At 39.6% G+C, this 16,679-nt stretch overlaps 1 protein-coding gene across 3 annotated transcripts in view; it reads left to right on the forward strand.

Moving 5' to 3' along the window:
• Positions 1 to 11,942, forward strand: part of UIMC1 (ubiquitin interaction motif containing 1) — a 28,977-nt gene extending 17,035 nt beyond the window's left edge. Inside the window, exons 7-14 of one of the 3 annotated variants that reach the window (XM_053463257.1) lie at positions 1,079 to 1,170; positions 1,583 to 1,848; positions 4,824 to 4,977; positions 5,598 to 5,679; positions 7,807 to 7,927; positions 9,810 to 9,873; positions 11,137 to 11,173; positions 11,711 to 11,942. In XM_053463257.1, coding sequence (XP_053319232.1) covers positions 1,079 to 1,170; positions 1,583 to 1,848; positions 4,824 to 4,977; positions 5,598 to 5,679; positions 7,807 to 7,927; positions 9,810 to 9,873; positions 11,137 to 11,173; positions 11,711 to 11,894 — 1,000 coding nt within the window. In that variant the 3' untranslated portion in view covers positions 11,895 to 11,942. Of the gene's footprint in view, positions 1 to 1,078; positions 1,171 to 1,582; positions 1,849 to 4,823; positions 4,978 to 5,597; positions 5,688 to 7,806; positions 7,929 to 9,809; positions 9,874 to 11,136; positions 11,174 to 11,710 lie in introns of those variants that run through there. The other 2 variants (XM_053463258.1, XM_053463260.1) reach the window with 2 other exon arrangements.
• The last annotated feature ends 4,737 nt before the right edge of the window (positions 11,943 to 16,679 follow it).

A 16,679-nucleotide genomic window follows, 5' to 3' on the forward strand; every position in this document is an offset into this window, starting at 1 on the left:
GTATGGAGGAGCTGAATAGCAGCTTGTCTGTTGACATATGTCTCTGGGAAAGGTCTGCCTGTTATAAAACTCTTTTGCTTTTTTCCCACGCCGCATCTTTCAAGAGCACATGGCAACCAGCCACGTTCCGTCTTTGCAGCGTCGTCTTCATTGCAGTGTGTTAATTTTTCATGTTTCAGGTGCAGATTTCATTTACATAAACATGCCTAAACACCAAGCAATATTCCTGTCACTAGGGAGACATCTAGCTTGTTCACAAAGGGCTTAAAGCACTTAGTGTGATCATTACTTTAAAAACGAGCAAAGTTACAGTATCGAAAGGAATCTTATTTGGTAGTTAAACCACCAATTCCTGACATAAAACCAGATCTTCCTGAAATATTATCTAGTTAGACAGAGTAAGTGGCTCTGCCATGCCAATAAATATTATTCAGGACTATAGACAGGGCTGTTAACATTGATACTAATTAATATTAATTAGGGACTGAATGTTTTTATAGCAACATATAGGGAGAATGCAACTTTAACAATAATGATAAAACTAACATGAGCAGACAAAATAAATACAGAAGAGGAAGTGGACCCTGGTCGTGTGAGTTAAAAAAGTAAGTCAGAAAGTGAGTGAGTACTTAGATAGTTTGTAGAGGTCCCATGGATCTTGGAGGTGGGGGGAACAGACAGTTCCTAATGGCAGCGGGGTTGTTGTGAGGAGAGAGGATGAGGTAAATAATATCATTAGTTTCCTTCAGCGGGCTTCTTCACATATAATGCTTGTACTACATACTATAGCGTGCAATAAACATATAATAGTGAGCTTGCGTTCTAAAGGGTTCTAAACAGTTAATTATTATTAACTGGTATGAGGAACCCTCTAAACCTGCAGTTTATTGAACTGAATATATACTTTAATTGTTGCAACCATGATATTGGTTTATAACGATGCATACATATTCTTGTGTATGTACTGACAGTAGCTTTTAATGTGGAAATACTTATTATTTTCATTTGATTACTGTAGTGCAACATGTGGTGTTGGGTAGAGCTGCCGTAGTAATGTCTTTTCCTAATGTTCCCTTAGCTATGCATCCCAAACTGATGAGGAGAATGAAAAAAGCCCTCCTGTGCATAATGGAGATGTCCCAGAGGAAGAAGAGATCACAGTCTGTCCAGGTGCAGTAAGCACTTATTGGAGAATTTGGATAGTTTAGCTTACCACATGTGTAAACATTTGAAATAGTTCCACAAATGGAGTATGATTTTAGTAACATTAGCTTATAATTCAGAATGCTTTTAAATTAAGTATTACCAGGAGAGCTTGCAGTGAATGCCAGAGTTTTTTTTTTACAAGTTTTATTTTAGAGTAGCTGCATTGTGCATAGATTCTTTTAATACACAAGGTTGGTATGGTCAAATCCCACTCAAATCTGGTATGCACGCTAATTGGTAAGTTTACTTTAAACTTTTCATTGTATAAAAACCTAGCTGTACATTTGGTTTGTATATGAAAGTATCAGCCTTCTTTGTTCACCATTTTCCAAGCCATTTGGATTTGCGTAATTGCCTTGCTTTACTGATATTGTAGAGACTCAGCCTAGTCCAGCAGAAGAACAGGTTCCTGAAGTGGATAAAATGGACCTTCAGGTATTGGAGATGGAGAACGAGGGCCTCAAAGTACCAGATGAGGAGAACGTAGAGGACCTGGAGGTACCAGAGGAGGAGAAAGTAGTGGACTTGGAGGTACCAGAGGAGGAGACAGAGGATCTAAATGTACCTGAGATGGAAACAGTTGGCCAAGAGGAACCTGAAATTGAGGATGACAATATAGGAGGGGCTCAATCATCATCTGAGGTTAGATACTGCTTAGAAGAAATTGAGCAAAATAGCTATTATGCAACTGCTGTGATATTGATTAACTAGGATAGAAAGCAGAAGAGGTTCTCCAGGTATTAGGAGTGGTCCTATTAGTAGACATGGCCATTAGTAAAATCTGTGTGTAATGAAAAACACCGCTGTGGTCTGATTGAATGCGCCTCTGTTGTCCATCTAGCAGTTTGAGGGTTTGATGCTGCCCTACGGGATTTTGTAGTCCTCAGCTTGACTAAAAAACCACTAGTGTTTATTTGTTATGGTTGGAGTTTTTAGCAAAGTTGCTGTTTCAACTCCGGTTTCTCAAAGCATTATAAAGGCCACCCTCGAGTTATCTCCGTATAGCATGTTGTTAAGGTACAGAGGTACCTTTAGTCATCTCACTAACTAAACTACGCACCATGCAGGGGCTTACGCAGCTGTTTTTTGCAGGGGGATTTTGTCAGTTTCCCCTTCATAATACATGATTAGGTTAGTGAGTTGAAATTGCAACTCTTCTGCGAGTTCACTTTCAATTGTCTCCATAAATGAATACGTTCCATAGTTTTATGTTGAATTATGAAGTTCACGCTTGGTTGATCTGTCTATACTTCAGCACTGGATTAAATAATATACTCCATAGTTCTGCGTTGCTTGGAATTGTAATGATTACGGACCAAAACAATGGAATATGTTGTGACATTCTGAATACCACATCTATACGGTGTGCAGATTATATGTCTGGAAAGCTGTCTGTATGGTACTGCAAAAGACTACAAGCATGTACACACTTCCCTAGCACTTTACACTACAGTATTGTACATTTTTAAACACTAATGGATTCATTAGCATGCATCCAATTTAAGATACACGAGTGTTACAGGTGCCGTTCCACCATCTCTGCTGAATTTTGGCATTAGAGACAACATCAATGATGTTTTTTCTATATTCCTAATTAAAACACTTAACTATCATGTGACACAAAAGCAGGCACTCATAGGATGTTGCCTTTTGAAAAAAAATGACACGGGTGCTGCTAACCCAAACAGACATTTTAATTATGGGAGAGCGATTGCTTTTGTTTGTCAGTTTGTATGAATACTTCAGAGACATTTAGTTTGAGCTTTCACCTCATGAAGGCTGCAATTCTCCTCACTCGCCCCCTACAAAGGCACACTGAACCACTCAATAAAACGGCGGGAATAAGGGAAGGAACGTTTATCCAGATTCCGAAAACAGGAAGTTGTTATCTTTCCGTTGATATGCACATAATGCAGGTTTTTAATACACACTGCTTATTTTACTGCAAAAACACCATAAATATGTTTTGTTTATAGAACTGTAAAACGTAGGAACTGGGAAAATAACATCAGCTTTAATCAAAGGGAGAATAAAGTAGGGATCCATCAACGCGGAAAAGGATTTTGAGTTCGGGTTTATTTACAAAAGAGGGCATTTTATTAGAATAGCATGAAATCTAATGTATTAAAGTCTGTGTGACAAGAGAATGTCATAGGTTAATGAAAGATCTGAGACTCGTGCTCATAGCACTGCTCGCTGACAACTCTAAATGTTGACAGGCGATCTTTCAGAAGATTGTAGAGATGCCGTTTTGTGGCACTTCATGAAAATGTTAGTCAGAAACAGACATTTAATGATAGGCCTTTGTGACATCCATAGCAGGGAAATTAATGCCACCAAAATAGATATTAGCTGCACATCTAAAAGCCGACTGGTTTACAAGATATGTGACAGAGTGAAATCACTGCAAAGGAGAATGTTTAGGTTTTTTTATTTTATAAATGAATTTGGGCTTTGGAGGTTACTGCTGCTGGATGTATACGTTTCCTCGTGCTTACTCACACACTGATGCATCAGGAAACGAGAACTTCAGCCATTGCAGGTAGGCGACAAATATGTGGCAGTGTCTTTTAATAAACATTCTTGTGGGCTAACTGCAAGTCCTTCATTAAATCCCTCTGATGTCATTGTGGACTTCAGTAATTCTTAGTATGCTTAACTTCCCGAAAAACCCGGACATCAAGCTGTACAGTGAAGATAAAAACCCATTCAATAAATTAGTTATTTTCACGGATATAGGGCTGCAAAGACAATTTCGTTGTGGTTTCCTTTATTATTTTATACATGTATAGGGTTTTGTAAGTAAATTTATCAAGATAAGAGCATGATATTATGTTATACACTCCTTGTTGTTTCCTTGCTCCATTTCCCCATTCTTCCTGCTCGTTCGCCTGGTCGGGTCCTAGTTGCGATTCTCTTGAACAGTTTGGCGGTTGCCGTACAGGAATACCCCTGACCTTTGAGCACAGTCGCTATGGCCGCCTGTTGCCCTATCCAAGCGCCCTTTTGGGTTCAACTCAAACCCTGGTTTTCCCATATCATCTGAAGACGGGGGTTTCGTAGCGGCAGCCATGGAACATTGGGAACATTTCAGACTGCGCCTGGGTTAACTTTCCGTTGCTTGGAGATCCACCCTCTGATCAGGGCGCTACATGAGCTGACCATCTGTACCCCTGTATTGCTGCCGCTCCCCTTCATGTTGCGTGGGTATTGCTGGCTGTGGTGGGCAGACTATGACACCAGGCTGTCTGGGCAGGGCATTGTTTGCTATGGGATCATGCTCTTATCAAGGTTACTGTGCGTGTGTATATAAATCTGTGTGTTTTAAATAAAACTCAGTCCCTTTTTTACCTCCACACTAGTTCTGCCTGGTGCTTGGGGTAAAATGCATAGAGCTGTATTCGTTTAACCCCTCATATGCTGGATTCCTGTTCTGGGCTTAAGGAGAAGCTTCTGATGGTGTTTCCGTCACAGTGATTATTAATAATGATCATCCTTCTAGCCTCACTAATATGTGAAAGTAACTACTATGTGAATGCCCTTCTGATGAAAAGGCTTCTGTTGGCATTGCTGAGACTTCAGATCTCTTTATATGCTTATTTTTTTATGTGTTTTAGCCTGGTGTATCCGTTGTGCCTCTGCCAGAACAAACTGCAATTTCCCTTGATGTGGAATGTCCTCTGTGTGGTCAGCAGTTTCCTCCATTGACGATTGAGATGCATGCTGCATACTGCGATGGCACCATTAAAACCGAGAGGCTGGAAACTACTGGTTAGTATACTTTGGAATGTCCTGATATTTTAGTTCTTCGTTCTTGCTTTAAGGTAGACACTAGAGGACTGCATTGGGAGGCGGGTCCCGCGGGTCCCGCGGGACCCGCCAAAAAACTTGCGGGCGCGGGCGGTCTTGCTGGGGCTGCGGGCAGGAGCGGGCGGTCAGGCACTGTACCTGCGGGTCCCGGTAATCCCGCGCAGTCCCGCAAGGCTGTCTTCTCGCTGCTCCAGAACAGTGTCTCCTATCTTGCTCTGCCCAGGAACAAGGCGGAGTCACGTGATGTGACGTAACTTCCTGTGACTCCGCCTTGTTCCTGGGCGGAGCAAGACAAGAGACGCTGTGAGGGAACAATTTGCGGGACTGCGCGGGAAATCAAGTAAGGAGGCGGGCGTGATTGGCCACAAATGTGGCGGGAGCGGGCGGGATTGGCCACAAATGTGGCGGGAGCGGGCGGGATTGGCCACAAATGTGGCGGGAGCGGGCGGGAGCGGAACACCCACATTGCGGGAGCGGGCGGGAGCGGGATTAAAAACAGCGGGAGCGGGCGGGAGCGGGATTAAAAAAGCAGTCCCGCGCAGGGCTCTAGTAGACACCTCATAATTAATGTTTATTTTTAGTCTTGAGAAGTAGCAGGCAGAAATCGGCAAAGAAGAGCCTGGTTAGTCCAGGTGATTTGCTTCCAGCTCCAGACACTGGCAAGTAAGTAGGTATGCTGAATATTCCATGTTTATTCCATCTATTTTAACATATATCATATCTCAACACAGTACCACACAGGGAGGAGGGATGTGAGCAACTACAAATAATACCGCTACATGAAGGGTTTGGGTGTATGATTTAAAAAATAATAATAATAATTTAATACATGCTAAGATTCTTATACTTTGATTACCTTAAATTTCCAAACCTTGGGCCTACTGGGAACCTAAGAATACAAGAATTTTAAGAATACTTCTGTGTGTTACTTGCAATATTTACTTGTATAAAAAAATGTATCTCAGCTGTTTTCGTTATTATTATCCTACTGTGTAGCAAGTAGGGATAATTTGCATGTTTATAGTATTCTGGAGAAAAACTCATTTTGTGCTGTTAAACACCTTTCTTAACTGGGTGACATTAAACAGGATAAGCAAATAATGCTAGCATACTTTCTCTGAAATAAAAGAGAACTCACTTGTGGTAAAACAACAATTCTGATATTTTCTACAGTTAAAAAGTATATCATCATATGCAGCTAGCTATTAGCCTGAATCGCAGAGCGCACCCTTTTGAATGCATGCTTATCAAATACATATGACACTGTGAAGGTCTGATACCTGAAAAGTTTCAATAGCTTAGTGAAGGCCAGTTAATGGAGCCTATCATCTATTGCGATTTTTTTTTTTTTTTTTTTTTTTTTTTTTATTAGACTAATTCCGCTCATATCATAACAAACCACAAAAGCTAAACTCTTGCCTCAATGCCATATTTTATTATCTGATTACATTTCATTAATGATGTAAAAGCAGGCATGTTCAGTTTTTCAGAAGAAAAGACTTATGTGGGTGCATTCAACAGCACTGACAAGAACGCATAATACAATATTTTTATTTCACTTTTCGGCATCAATCACACTGTTGCTGCATAGTTAAGTAGAGAGACTACAAGGCTGGAACTTTTTACTTCTTCACTCTCTTCTGGTATAGAGCTGTTTGTTGTTTTATGTACTTGTGTGCTCCCTAACTAAGCAGAGTACCAGACTTATTGGTGGCTCCTGCCTTCTGTCTGGCATAAGACAAGCCTCTACTATCGATCATCAAGACAGAAGCATTTTGTAGGGTCTGGTAGGTGGTGTCACCTCTTTAGAGATGTGACGAAAGAATAGATGGGATTTTAAGATTTTTTTGTTGTGGGACAAAGAACCTGAAGGGGATTCAACATTTAAAATGAAAATACCGTATTGGCTCGAATATAGGCCGCACTTTTTTCCTCCACTTTAAGTCTTTAAAGTGGGGGTGCGGCTTATATTCGGGGTCTAGCGCCCGACGCTCGGGACATGCAGTCCCGGGCGCCGGGCAGGCAGCGGGGTTAGGATACAGATCCCCCGCAGCGGTGCAGGGGACCTGCATCCTACTCTCAGACAGCCTCCCCTGCCAGCACTTCCCAGGGGGGGGTGGGGGTGGGTGCCGGCACGGGAGGTTGTCTAAGCGCATCGTGCGGACCGTCCGCACGATGTGTTTTACCTCTGCCCACCCCCGACTTACCGGAGCAGAATCCCGGGTGTCTTGAGGGGCCGGCGGGGGACATCTACGCAATACGCGTATACAACTTCCGGTGCCGGCACATCCAGAGTCTGCTCCGGTAAGTCGGGGGGGGGGGGGCAGTGGCAGCATATCTCGGGGGGGGGAGGAGGAGGACAGTGGCAGCATATCTCGGGGAGGGAGGACAGTGGCAGCATATCTCGGGGAGGGAGGACAGTGGCAGCATATCTCGGGGAGGGAGGACAGTGGCAGCATATCTCGGGGAGGGAGGACAGTGGCAGCATATCTCGGGGGGGGACAGAGTGGCAGCATGTTTTTTTTGGTGCTTTTTTAAAGAAAAAAACTTTTTCTTTAAAAAAGCACCAAACTTTTAGGGTGCGGCCTATATACGGGGGCGGCCTATATCCGAGCCAATACGGTACTTGTAAATTCCATCAATTACAATGTATTATTGGATCAGTGCAGTATTGCATCATACTAAGCCATAATGTAGATCTAGATGGAATCCTAGACTGTATTAGTACACGATGTTGACTTCTCCACTAGTGTCTACCCCACCCAATGTCTATCTGCTGCATGCCAACAGGTGTGAGAAGTGCTACATGTGCAAAACTCTGGTGCCCCTGAGAGAATATGCGACCCATGTGGACAGCTGTATGGAAAATGTAAAAGAGTCAGAGGGCAGAAGAAGGGTGAGGAGCAATAATGTAAGCTTTTGTCTTTCATCCTCACAATGATTGTATCGTATTTGTGTAATACTTGATGTGAAAACATAGGATACAATATGATAGAAAAAACCCGTTGAGAAATCTTATTAAAGCAGAAAAGATTTGACTTTTCAGCAGATCATTAGCAGAAGATTATGAAAACATGAGCAATTTAGATTTATGTGGTTTTCCAGTCCCTCACACAGTGTTGCTTTTGTATTGTTGTACCTCACGTCGGAAAGAAAGAAAAAAGAGTTACACATACATAAAATAACGGTGGCTGTTTGATAAAGAGATCAGAAAAAGTCCATCAATCAGTGTAGATCAGCCAGCAGTTGATATGAATTGATCAAAAATGGGAATATAATATCTAGTCATGAATTGTAATAGAATATGTATTTAACAAAAAATCTGCGTGCCCTTTTTTCATTTTACTTTGCTTTTCTGCAAATCTGTCAATGTGCCCCATGGCTTATTCTCTTCGCCATATACATCAAACATAACATGGTCAAAATAATACCTTTGTTGTGTCTGGATCATGTGAAAAGCTCTCAACGGCCACCATTGTTTGATACTTACCCTGAGTGTTAGATGATATATTTTTTTATCCATCAAATTTGGAGTCTTGTAAAAAGAAAATTCTACTTCTGTACCATCCTAATAAATCACTAAAAAGAACCTTTCACAGTATTTTAAATATTTTTAGTTGACAACAAGATTTACAATGAAAACTCCTGCATCAGATTCTACATATTTAATCAGACAATTTAACGGTGTTTGTGGATTAAAATAAGCAATTCGTGTACCACTGGGAATAGAGATTATTAATTTATAATACTCAAGATTCCACTGTTACCTTCTCATTAAACAATTTTGCCATGTTTGCTGCAAATGAATGTCCTGACAGCTGTCGACAAATGGCGGGGGTAATTCGATTCAGGAAAGAAATTGGCGATGCAGGCTTTTACAAATTGTTCACCAAAATAACACAAGTTCATTTTAGAAACAAATGCTGCAAAACAATTTCACTGACAGGAGTGACATTCAAACTCACGCCTCTAAAGAGACTGGAGGCTTAATCCGGCACGTTAGACCGCTTGGCCTCACTGCCATCTCGCACGCAAGGGCTTCACTGCTCCTCTGTCTGTGGTTTCCAGCAAGACATCGGGAAGCTCTGGAGACTTTAAATGTGGATTTATAAAAGGGGGGCTTACCTTTGAAAATGACATTAATGGAAATCAATAACTCTTATTAGACATTGAATCCAGGCTGTTCATAGTTTTTGCCATTGGTTTCAGGAACCAATGGCAAAACTCAGGTCACCTTGGGGATATTGGGAGTTCCTGTTTGTCTATTTAATTTGGACCATAATTTGGAATCTCAAAGCCATCCTTCGCATCTGGTGGTTTTGCAGTTTAATTCTATGTTCTGAAGCAGGTTGAGGTTTGAGTAATTAAAAACCGCTAGATGAGAAGGATGATCTAAATCTTTTCTCTGGAATAAACATCTCGTGACCGTGAGGTGGCTGGTGCTTCATAGGTGGATGAAACCCATGTTCTGCTGTGAGATATCATCTGGTGTTTAGTGGCACCTTACTGTTTGTTAATGTAAAGCAATCTGTGTTTGAAGTAGCTGACCTGTTGTTCTGCAAATTCCCGCAGATGTTTTTGCATAATTACCGGTATTCTCTCTAAAGCTGCAGAGACAGTGTCTTGTCGCTCATGTTCTGCACCTAAAATAAATGTAAAATTGAGAGCATAAAGGAAAGGGTTTCCGGGAGTTTCTGTTCAAATAACCAAGCTGGATCCTGCACACACACAATAATTTAGAACATGTAATGGATGGCTTACGCTTGACTGCTGTACTCTTACTGTATTATCAGGAATCTACAGGACGCGGTGGACGACTCCTGAATATGCTACAGCAGTCTGAATCAACATCAGAAGGTAGGAAGTACTACATAGAGTTGCTTGTATTACTTAACAAAGTCTTACAGACCCATTAATGAGTAAACATAGTGTACATTTGACAATTCTATGCATAATGATGTGATTACGCTAGTAGACAGAAGCCCATCATGTGTGTAGAACGGTGATCTTTAACCCGTCAAATATTTGTACAGTTAGTCCTCCCTGTTAGATAAGGTTGTAGTAAGGAGAAGACAGTATGTAAGGATTGGTACCATCTGTCGCTGACGTAAAACAGTCCATTAAACCACATATCTCCATAAAAAGTATACAGAAAAACAAAAAGTGCAAGCTGTGGACGTTTTTCCATTTTTAATAGATTTATAATAAAGTTAATTCTTTGTAGATGACCATCCTTCTAAAATGGGAAATGTGTTTTTTTATTCTAAGAGATCACATTGGAATCAGTTTTTTTTTAATTAACAAAAGTAAATGAAAGAGGCAATATTTTCAAAATCAACTAACTAGAAAGGAAAGTACGGGAGACTGCTCCGGTCCATTCTTTTGCAATTAATTTATCTTCTTGTGGGTTAACACCGAGGGCTAGCCATTACCAATTAGTAGGTTTTTATTATATTCACGATCATGTGCTTTAAATGTTAGAAACATTGCACTGTGCACTTTTGTGGTTTTCCTTTAAGCCAACAGTGTTAGCAATTCCAAGACATTATTATGCATACACACACTTTAGATTTAAATGACCTGAAATGCGGTTCCACTCTTTATGCTGCACATGTTGCATGATCTAGCATTCGTCGGCTGTCCAGATGCTCAGCCACTAGCCGTGACAATGAGAAATAGCCAGAAGCCGTCTAGCGAAACAGGTTAAAGATCTTGGCCATGCAGGTGAATTGAGAGAATGAGACGTTTCTGAGGCTAAATGTTTCAGGATCTTTCTGTCTAACAAAAACTACTGGTTTAACATTGTTTGCCAGGAGCATACAGATTTTTAGACTTAGTATTTTTGTTTTGGGGGGGGGTGAAATAAGAGTAATAATCCTTAGTTAGGGCCCATTGAGCTCCAGGCTCGGCCCCGAACACAATACATTGTGGTATAATGTTGCGTTTTATTAGCATGTTCATTAAGGATTTGAGAGACATTTTGGCTTAGTGCGCAATGTATAACTCTTGTTGTTTTCCTTTCCTGTTTGTGATAGTAATTGCATTATTATTTCGTTACATCATTTGTTACAAAAACTCTTAAATCACAAAGATTCTTCATCTCCTTTCCTTGCTTTGCAGAAGCTCACTGTAGTGCTCAAGAGCCTGATTATAAGAGGTGAGTATTTTGAGTGCGTCTCCTGCTTAGTTTCCTCTAGAAGATACACGCAGTATGAAAGGAGACTTACCTTCTGTGCCGTCAAAAACCCCACAGCTCACACAGTTAAGGTGTGACTCCTAAAACAGACTGCCAACCTGCATGCTGATCGCTTCCCAGGGATATAGCTCTGAACTGCAGCGAGATGCAGGATTGCATTGTCTTGCAAGTTAGAAAATAGATTTCATTGTTCTATAGGAAATGATTAACTTGATACTGCCAAATGTGAAAGATTTAAAATATTGCAAGTATTTATTTTTATACAGCAGAGACTGCTGTTCCAGGTCCATGCCTTATAATTCATACACACATTGCTTATGTTAACCTGATCATTAGTGCAGATGCACCAGTGTTTTTCCTTCCCAGCCACCTTCCTCCCCAGCACCCGAGGCTTCTCACCCCCACCTGATTATTAATTTGCAATGTAAAGTTATAATTATAATTAATAGTAATAATTTTTTGTATGTCTGTTTCCTGTTTTTTTTTTTTTGTACATAGGAATACCCCACCCAGAGAGGAGCAGAGTGGAAGTCTTAATGCAGAGCATTTAGGCTTGAGTGATTCCCCTATCCGGGCATTTGTGTCCATATCAGAAGCCACTGATTGTCTCATAGACTTTAAGAAGCAGTTTAGCCGTCAGCCACGCAACCCCAGACAAAAAGGTAGACGAAGACGACAGTGATACTTTATGAATTAAACAAGAAAGATCAACGTACGCGCAAAAAAAGAATCCTGTGATCCCGAAACCTGTGGAACAGCTACCATTTTTCAATCTCTTAAGGACCACGGCTTACAAATTTCCTCCAGATCTATTTATCTTTTAGAGTTATAGCAAACAGATGAATTGTAAATGAAATAATTTTGTATTAACGTAGAATTTGATTTTTATTGTGACCAGTCTATGAATTTAATAGGATACCCTGTGTGTTCTGGTGCCAGGTGTCTTTCAAGCCAGGGTTCCATGGATTTCATTTACATTCCCATACAAGGGGACTATTCCCTTTATTAGCATCCACAGCAGTGTGCAGATATTCTTTTTTTATATGCTGTTTAATGTAAGCAAAATGGGGAACTCTGCTTTTAACTAGCATCAATATTTGTTTAGGTAAACATCTGTGTGATTTATTTTCATCACACGGTTGTGCACAACCCAATCTTGGGGACAAATAATTTATTTTCTTTAAACTATACAAAATGAAATGCAATAAAACAAAGCCTGGATTTTTCCAACCCTGTTTGTTTTCATGTCATTTGCTATAGTCTCATTTTCGGATTTCACCTCGGTAAATGTTAAAGCCACGATTTCAGGGGACCTGCTGTTTGCATATCTTAGCTGTATGTACAATGCTTATTTAAACAACAATATGCATTATTTAAAACAAAATGTTATACATATGTGTACCTATGGTGTTCATTGATATGAAATCTTTTTTTTATATCTATTACAATTACTACTGGCTGGCATGCAAATTATATATGTTTTTGATTGTATCATATAGGGAACAATGAATTTAGTTTACTATATTTGTATTCTGTCATAACACAGCTCGCTTACTTGAATCAAAGCTATCTATAAGCGCAATATTATAATGGGGTGGGTTTTGTATAACAAAAGGGGGACACTGTCAACTCAGGCCAGCACTTTCAAGCTCTATTAGAGTGTAAATAAAGGAAGATGGCATCAGTGCAGACAGAGGGCAAATGATCATCAAGTGTATTGCTAATATATGATGAATAAATCTCACATCGTATTGAGAGCGTGCGTTATCTGTTACAGCTAACACAGCATATGAATCAGGCAGCGGTACAATGGGGCTCAGAAATAATACTGATCCCACAGCTTCCTTTTAGGCAGATGGTGAAAAAGCATTGCGCTGTGAGGGGTTTCTAGAAGGAGTTATTCTTCATGCAGAAATTCACACATCTCTATGGGTTGTAAAGAAAAAGTCACCGCTATGTTCCTGATATTTTGTAGGTGCCTGGGAGGTCTTTTTTTCATATAATCTCTACTATGAAAGAAGAAGTTACATTTAGAAGAGCAGTTAATTTGTCTTAATGGTTTGAAAACCTGGCAGTCTGAAACATTTGCTTCAGAGTTAAGCCTTCCCTTTGTGCAACAGCTGGAGTACTTCTCAGGGAGAGCTGTCATGCAAGGAGAGGCTCTATCAGTGTAAGGCTTCAATGGCTTTTATCAAACATGCCTTCCCACAACTATCTAGTATTTCTCTGCCATTGCCACACGAGTAACTAATATAAATTTTGTAACTCCCTATGTTTTTTTTCCCCTTAAAGTACCGCTCCACTCATATATTTAAGGGAAATCCATATTGTTGGCCATAAACTCCAATGCACTTCAATGCCTGCAGGTAGATGCATATGTCCTTTCGCTGTTTGCATTAGGAAATTAAGTCCTAGCTGTGTTTATTGAGGGCCAGACCAACTGCTACATTATGATGGCCCTATCTAAAACAATAAATAATAATAAAGTTGAAACAAGTATGGAAGAGTCTGCTGGCGTTGTCAGTTTTACTGGTGTTTTTGGTGTTTTCTGGGTGTCGAATTCCATTAGCCAGAGAATACGCGCAAAAATCTACATGCAGAAAAAAAAAAATCAGAGTCCATGGAAGATGGGGCTCCAATATAAATTGGGGACTAGACTATCCCTTTAATTATAAATCCTTGTGTTATTAGCATTTTATGGTGCTTTATGGCCTTTACGAGACACCTTCCACGAGAGACCTTTCAGAATGTTTATTTTTCATATTAATATTTGGTATTGACCATATTCTGAGGGGGATTGGTGTTTTCTTACTTTTTATAGATTCTTGTGCAGTTGCTGCTTAGATATCTTAAGAAATGTCCAATATGCGATAGATTCAGACTATTTATTTGTGTTTACCAATGTATACAATGTATCAGTTTTTTAATGTATGTGTGTATTGATCGCTTATTAAATACATCAGTATGATATCCCCTGAGCAACCGGGAATAATATTTTAAAATAGATGTTATAAGAGGAATGCTTACTCCATAGCTGGTAACCACAATCCTTACTTTTCTATCTCATGATTCCTAGTTTTCCATGAAAGAAGTCTTGTGATAAAATCTTTGTGGCTCACACAATAGACCAGAGATTGTGATAATCTTCTATATGAACAAGAGTAGATTTGTAACTTGCTGAACTAGGAGAAGGGCCGGATATATAATAATAAATAATAATTTGGTAGAGGCTAACAAATCAAGAAGCTTCTTTCCGTCCAATATATATGTAGTTACTATGATAGGTACTTCGAACTGTTGGATCAAATCTCCGTAGTGAAGATTATATCTCTAGAATCAACATGCTCAGTGAATGCCACTAAACATTTGTCTTCATTCTTTGTTTACAGGGACAGCTGTGAAATGACAGCTACTGAAATGTGCAATGATGTTTGAAATATTCATACCAAATCAGTTCAAAGCAATGTCTGATAAGTGTTAGCTTATGTCTATATGCAACAAGGCTCATTTCATCCACTCCCTAAGGTCCTCTTTAAAGTAAGTGATCCTCCATGTAGCTGAAGTGTTTCAAAAAGATTAAATAAAATAAAAAAAAAAATCACTTGTTTGATGCTTCTAAACTGTGCATGAAAACAGTGGTCCATACTACAGTACTTTATGTAAATAACAGTACTGAGGTATAATTTATTTTATTAATTAATATGAAAAATAAGAAACAATGGGATTAGTGTGTGAGCCACCTGTCTGATGGACAGTCCAAAGATCCATCACTACATACATCTTCAACTATTAAAGCGAAAAAAAGGTCTGGAGGAACATGATTTATATTTCTAATGAGTGAATTATTTATTTGAGGATAATAAAACAATTAGTGCTGTATCCCAATACATATGTATTGTTACAAATGTACAATACAGCCCAGCCTTGTTTTGGGGGTAAAGATACACGGATGTTTGTTAGGTCACAATCACGCTTGGTTGTACTCAATCAGTGACTCGTATTTGCTAAATACCCGAAATATATAACATTCACCAAAAAATATGGACACTTTAGACCTTCTTCTTATCCATAATCCACCAACGCCTGCAACGTTGGCCGAGCCAGTGCGGGAGCTGAGCGGAGATAATTATATTATGTGTTTGGAGATGTGCACACAAAATGGCTAGTGGTGGGAAGATTGGAAAATGTATATGGTGAGAAATCACCCCCCCCCTTGCATTTGATGAGGGATGACACGAAAATGTAAAGGGACCAGACAGCTTGTCATGCTTAAAGCTGGAGTGTCTGTTTAATGAAAATGTATGTTCCAGAGCCTGATCAATAAGCTTCTTAAAATAATACTGGAGCTTTGCCTGGTGAGAAATGTCTGCAACTTATTTATAATATAATATTATATATATATATATTATATACTTATATTATATTTTTTTACCCTAATGTTTTTTTGTATTATGACTCGCTTCTTATTTTCCATTAATTAAGAAAATATTAATAACAGTGGAACTTTAAGCAAAAAAAAAAGATGCAGTTTATAAATAGAAAGGCATGCCATCTGCTTAGGATAATCTACAGCAATTTCTCTCTGAAGATATTTTTGTATAGCAGAAAGATCTTAATGTAAATGTAGGAACGGTGCAAAAAAATAAAATCCCACACAGTTCCCAGTGTACATAACAAATCCAAAGAGTTGGCAGAGTTGAATGTCACACAATGTAATAATCTTGTTTTTTTTCCTACTGATAAGCTGCAAATACAATATGTATTTGTGAATACTTAAAATTCCTGCCTGAGAACCTGATAGTAGCTTTTCAGTCTGGGAATTGTAATTGATCTCATGTTAATGTTGGGAAATTATTGTTTACAATAATTTCAAGTTAAAGGGACGCTGCAGCCATTATATGTACTTTAATGCATATGATAGCTGAGACATCCCTTTTAACTGGCGTGTGGCCCTAGTTGCAAATGCGTGGGGGGATTCAGCAGAAACCCCGGCCGCACTTCTGCGCCTTTCCAGAAGATGTGCTTAGTTGGACACAACTCATGCCGTGTGATATACTTACTGCCAGTCGGCTTAGTCTAAAGAAAGTGGGCACACTCCTATTTATTTCAATGGGGGGGGGCTTTCTGGCCACTGACTGGCTGCTTTAATCAGGGCCACAGAGATGGTGCTGCACTGCAGCTTCTCCTGAAGATAGGTTATTTACATTTTCCTGCAGGTTTAATGAATGCACATCAAAGTACTTATGGAGTCATTTAGGTACACATAGGTACACTTCAGCCAACTGCAAATCTACCCCAAAGAAACAGAACCGGATGGATTTAATCTTTAGTCTGTTACACATTGCAAATATTGCCAGAATGTGTCTTCAAGTTAGACACCAGCACTCAATGAATCATGGCAAACGCCAGAGACTTGTAACCATTTCATTGATCTCAAATTGTTAACTTTCCTGTTAGATTGGCAATA

This window comes from Spea bombifrons, chromosome 4, assembly GCF_027358695.1.
Source record: "Spea bombifrons isolate aSpeBom1 chromosome 4, aSpeBom1.2.pri, whole genome shotgun sequence".
Classification (NCBI taxonomy): domain Eukaryota; kingdom Metazoa; phylum Chordata; class Amphibia; order Anura; family Pelobatidae; genus Spea; species Spea bombifrons.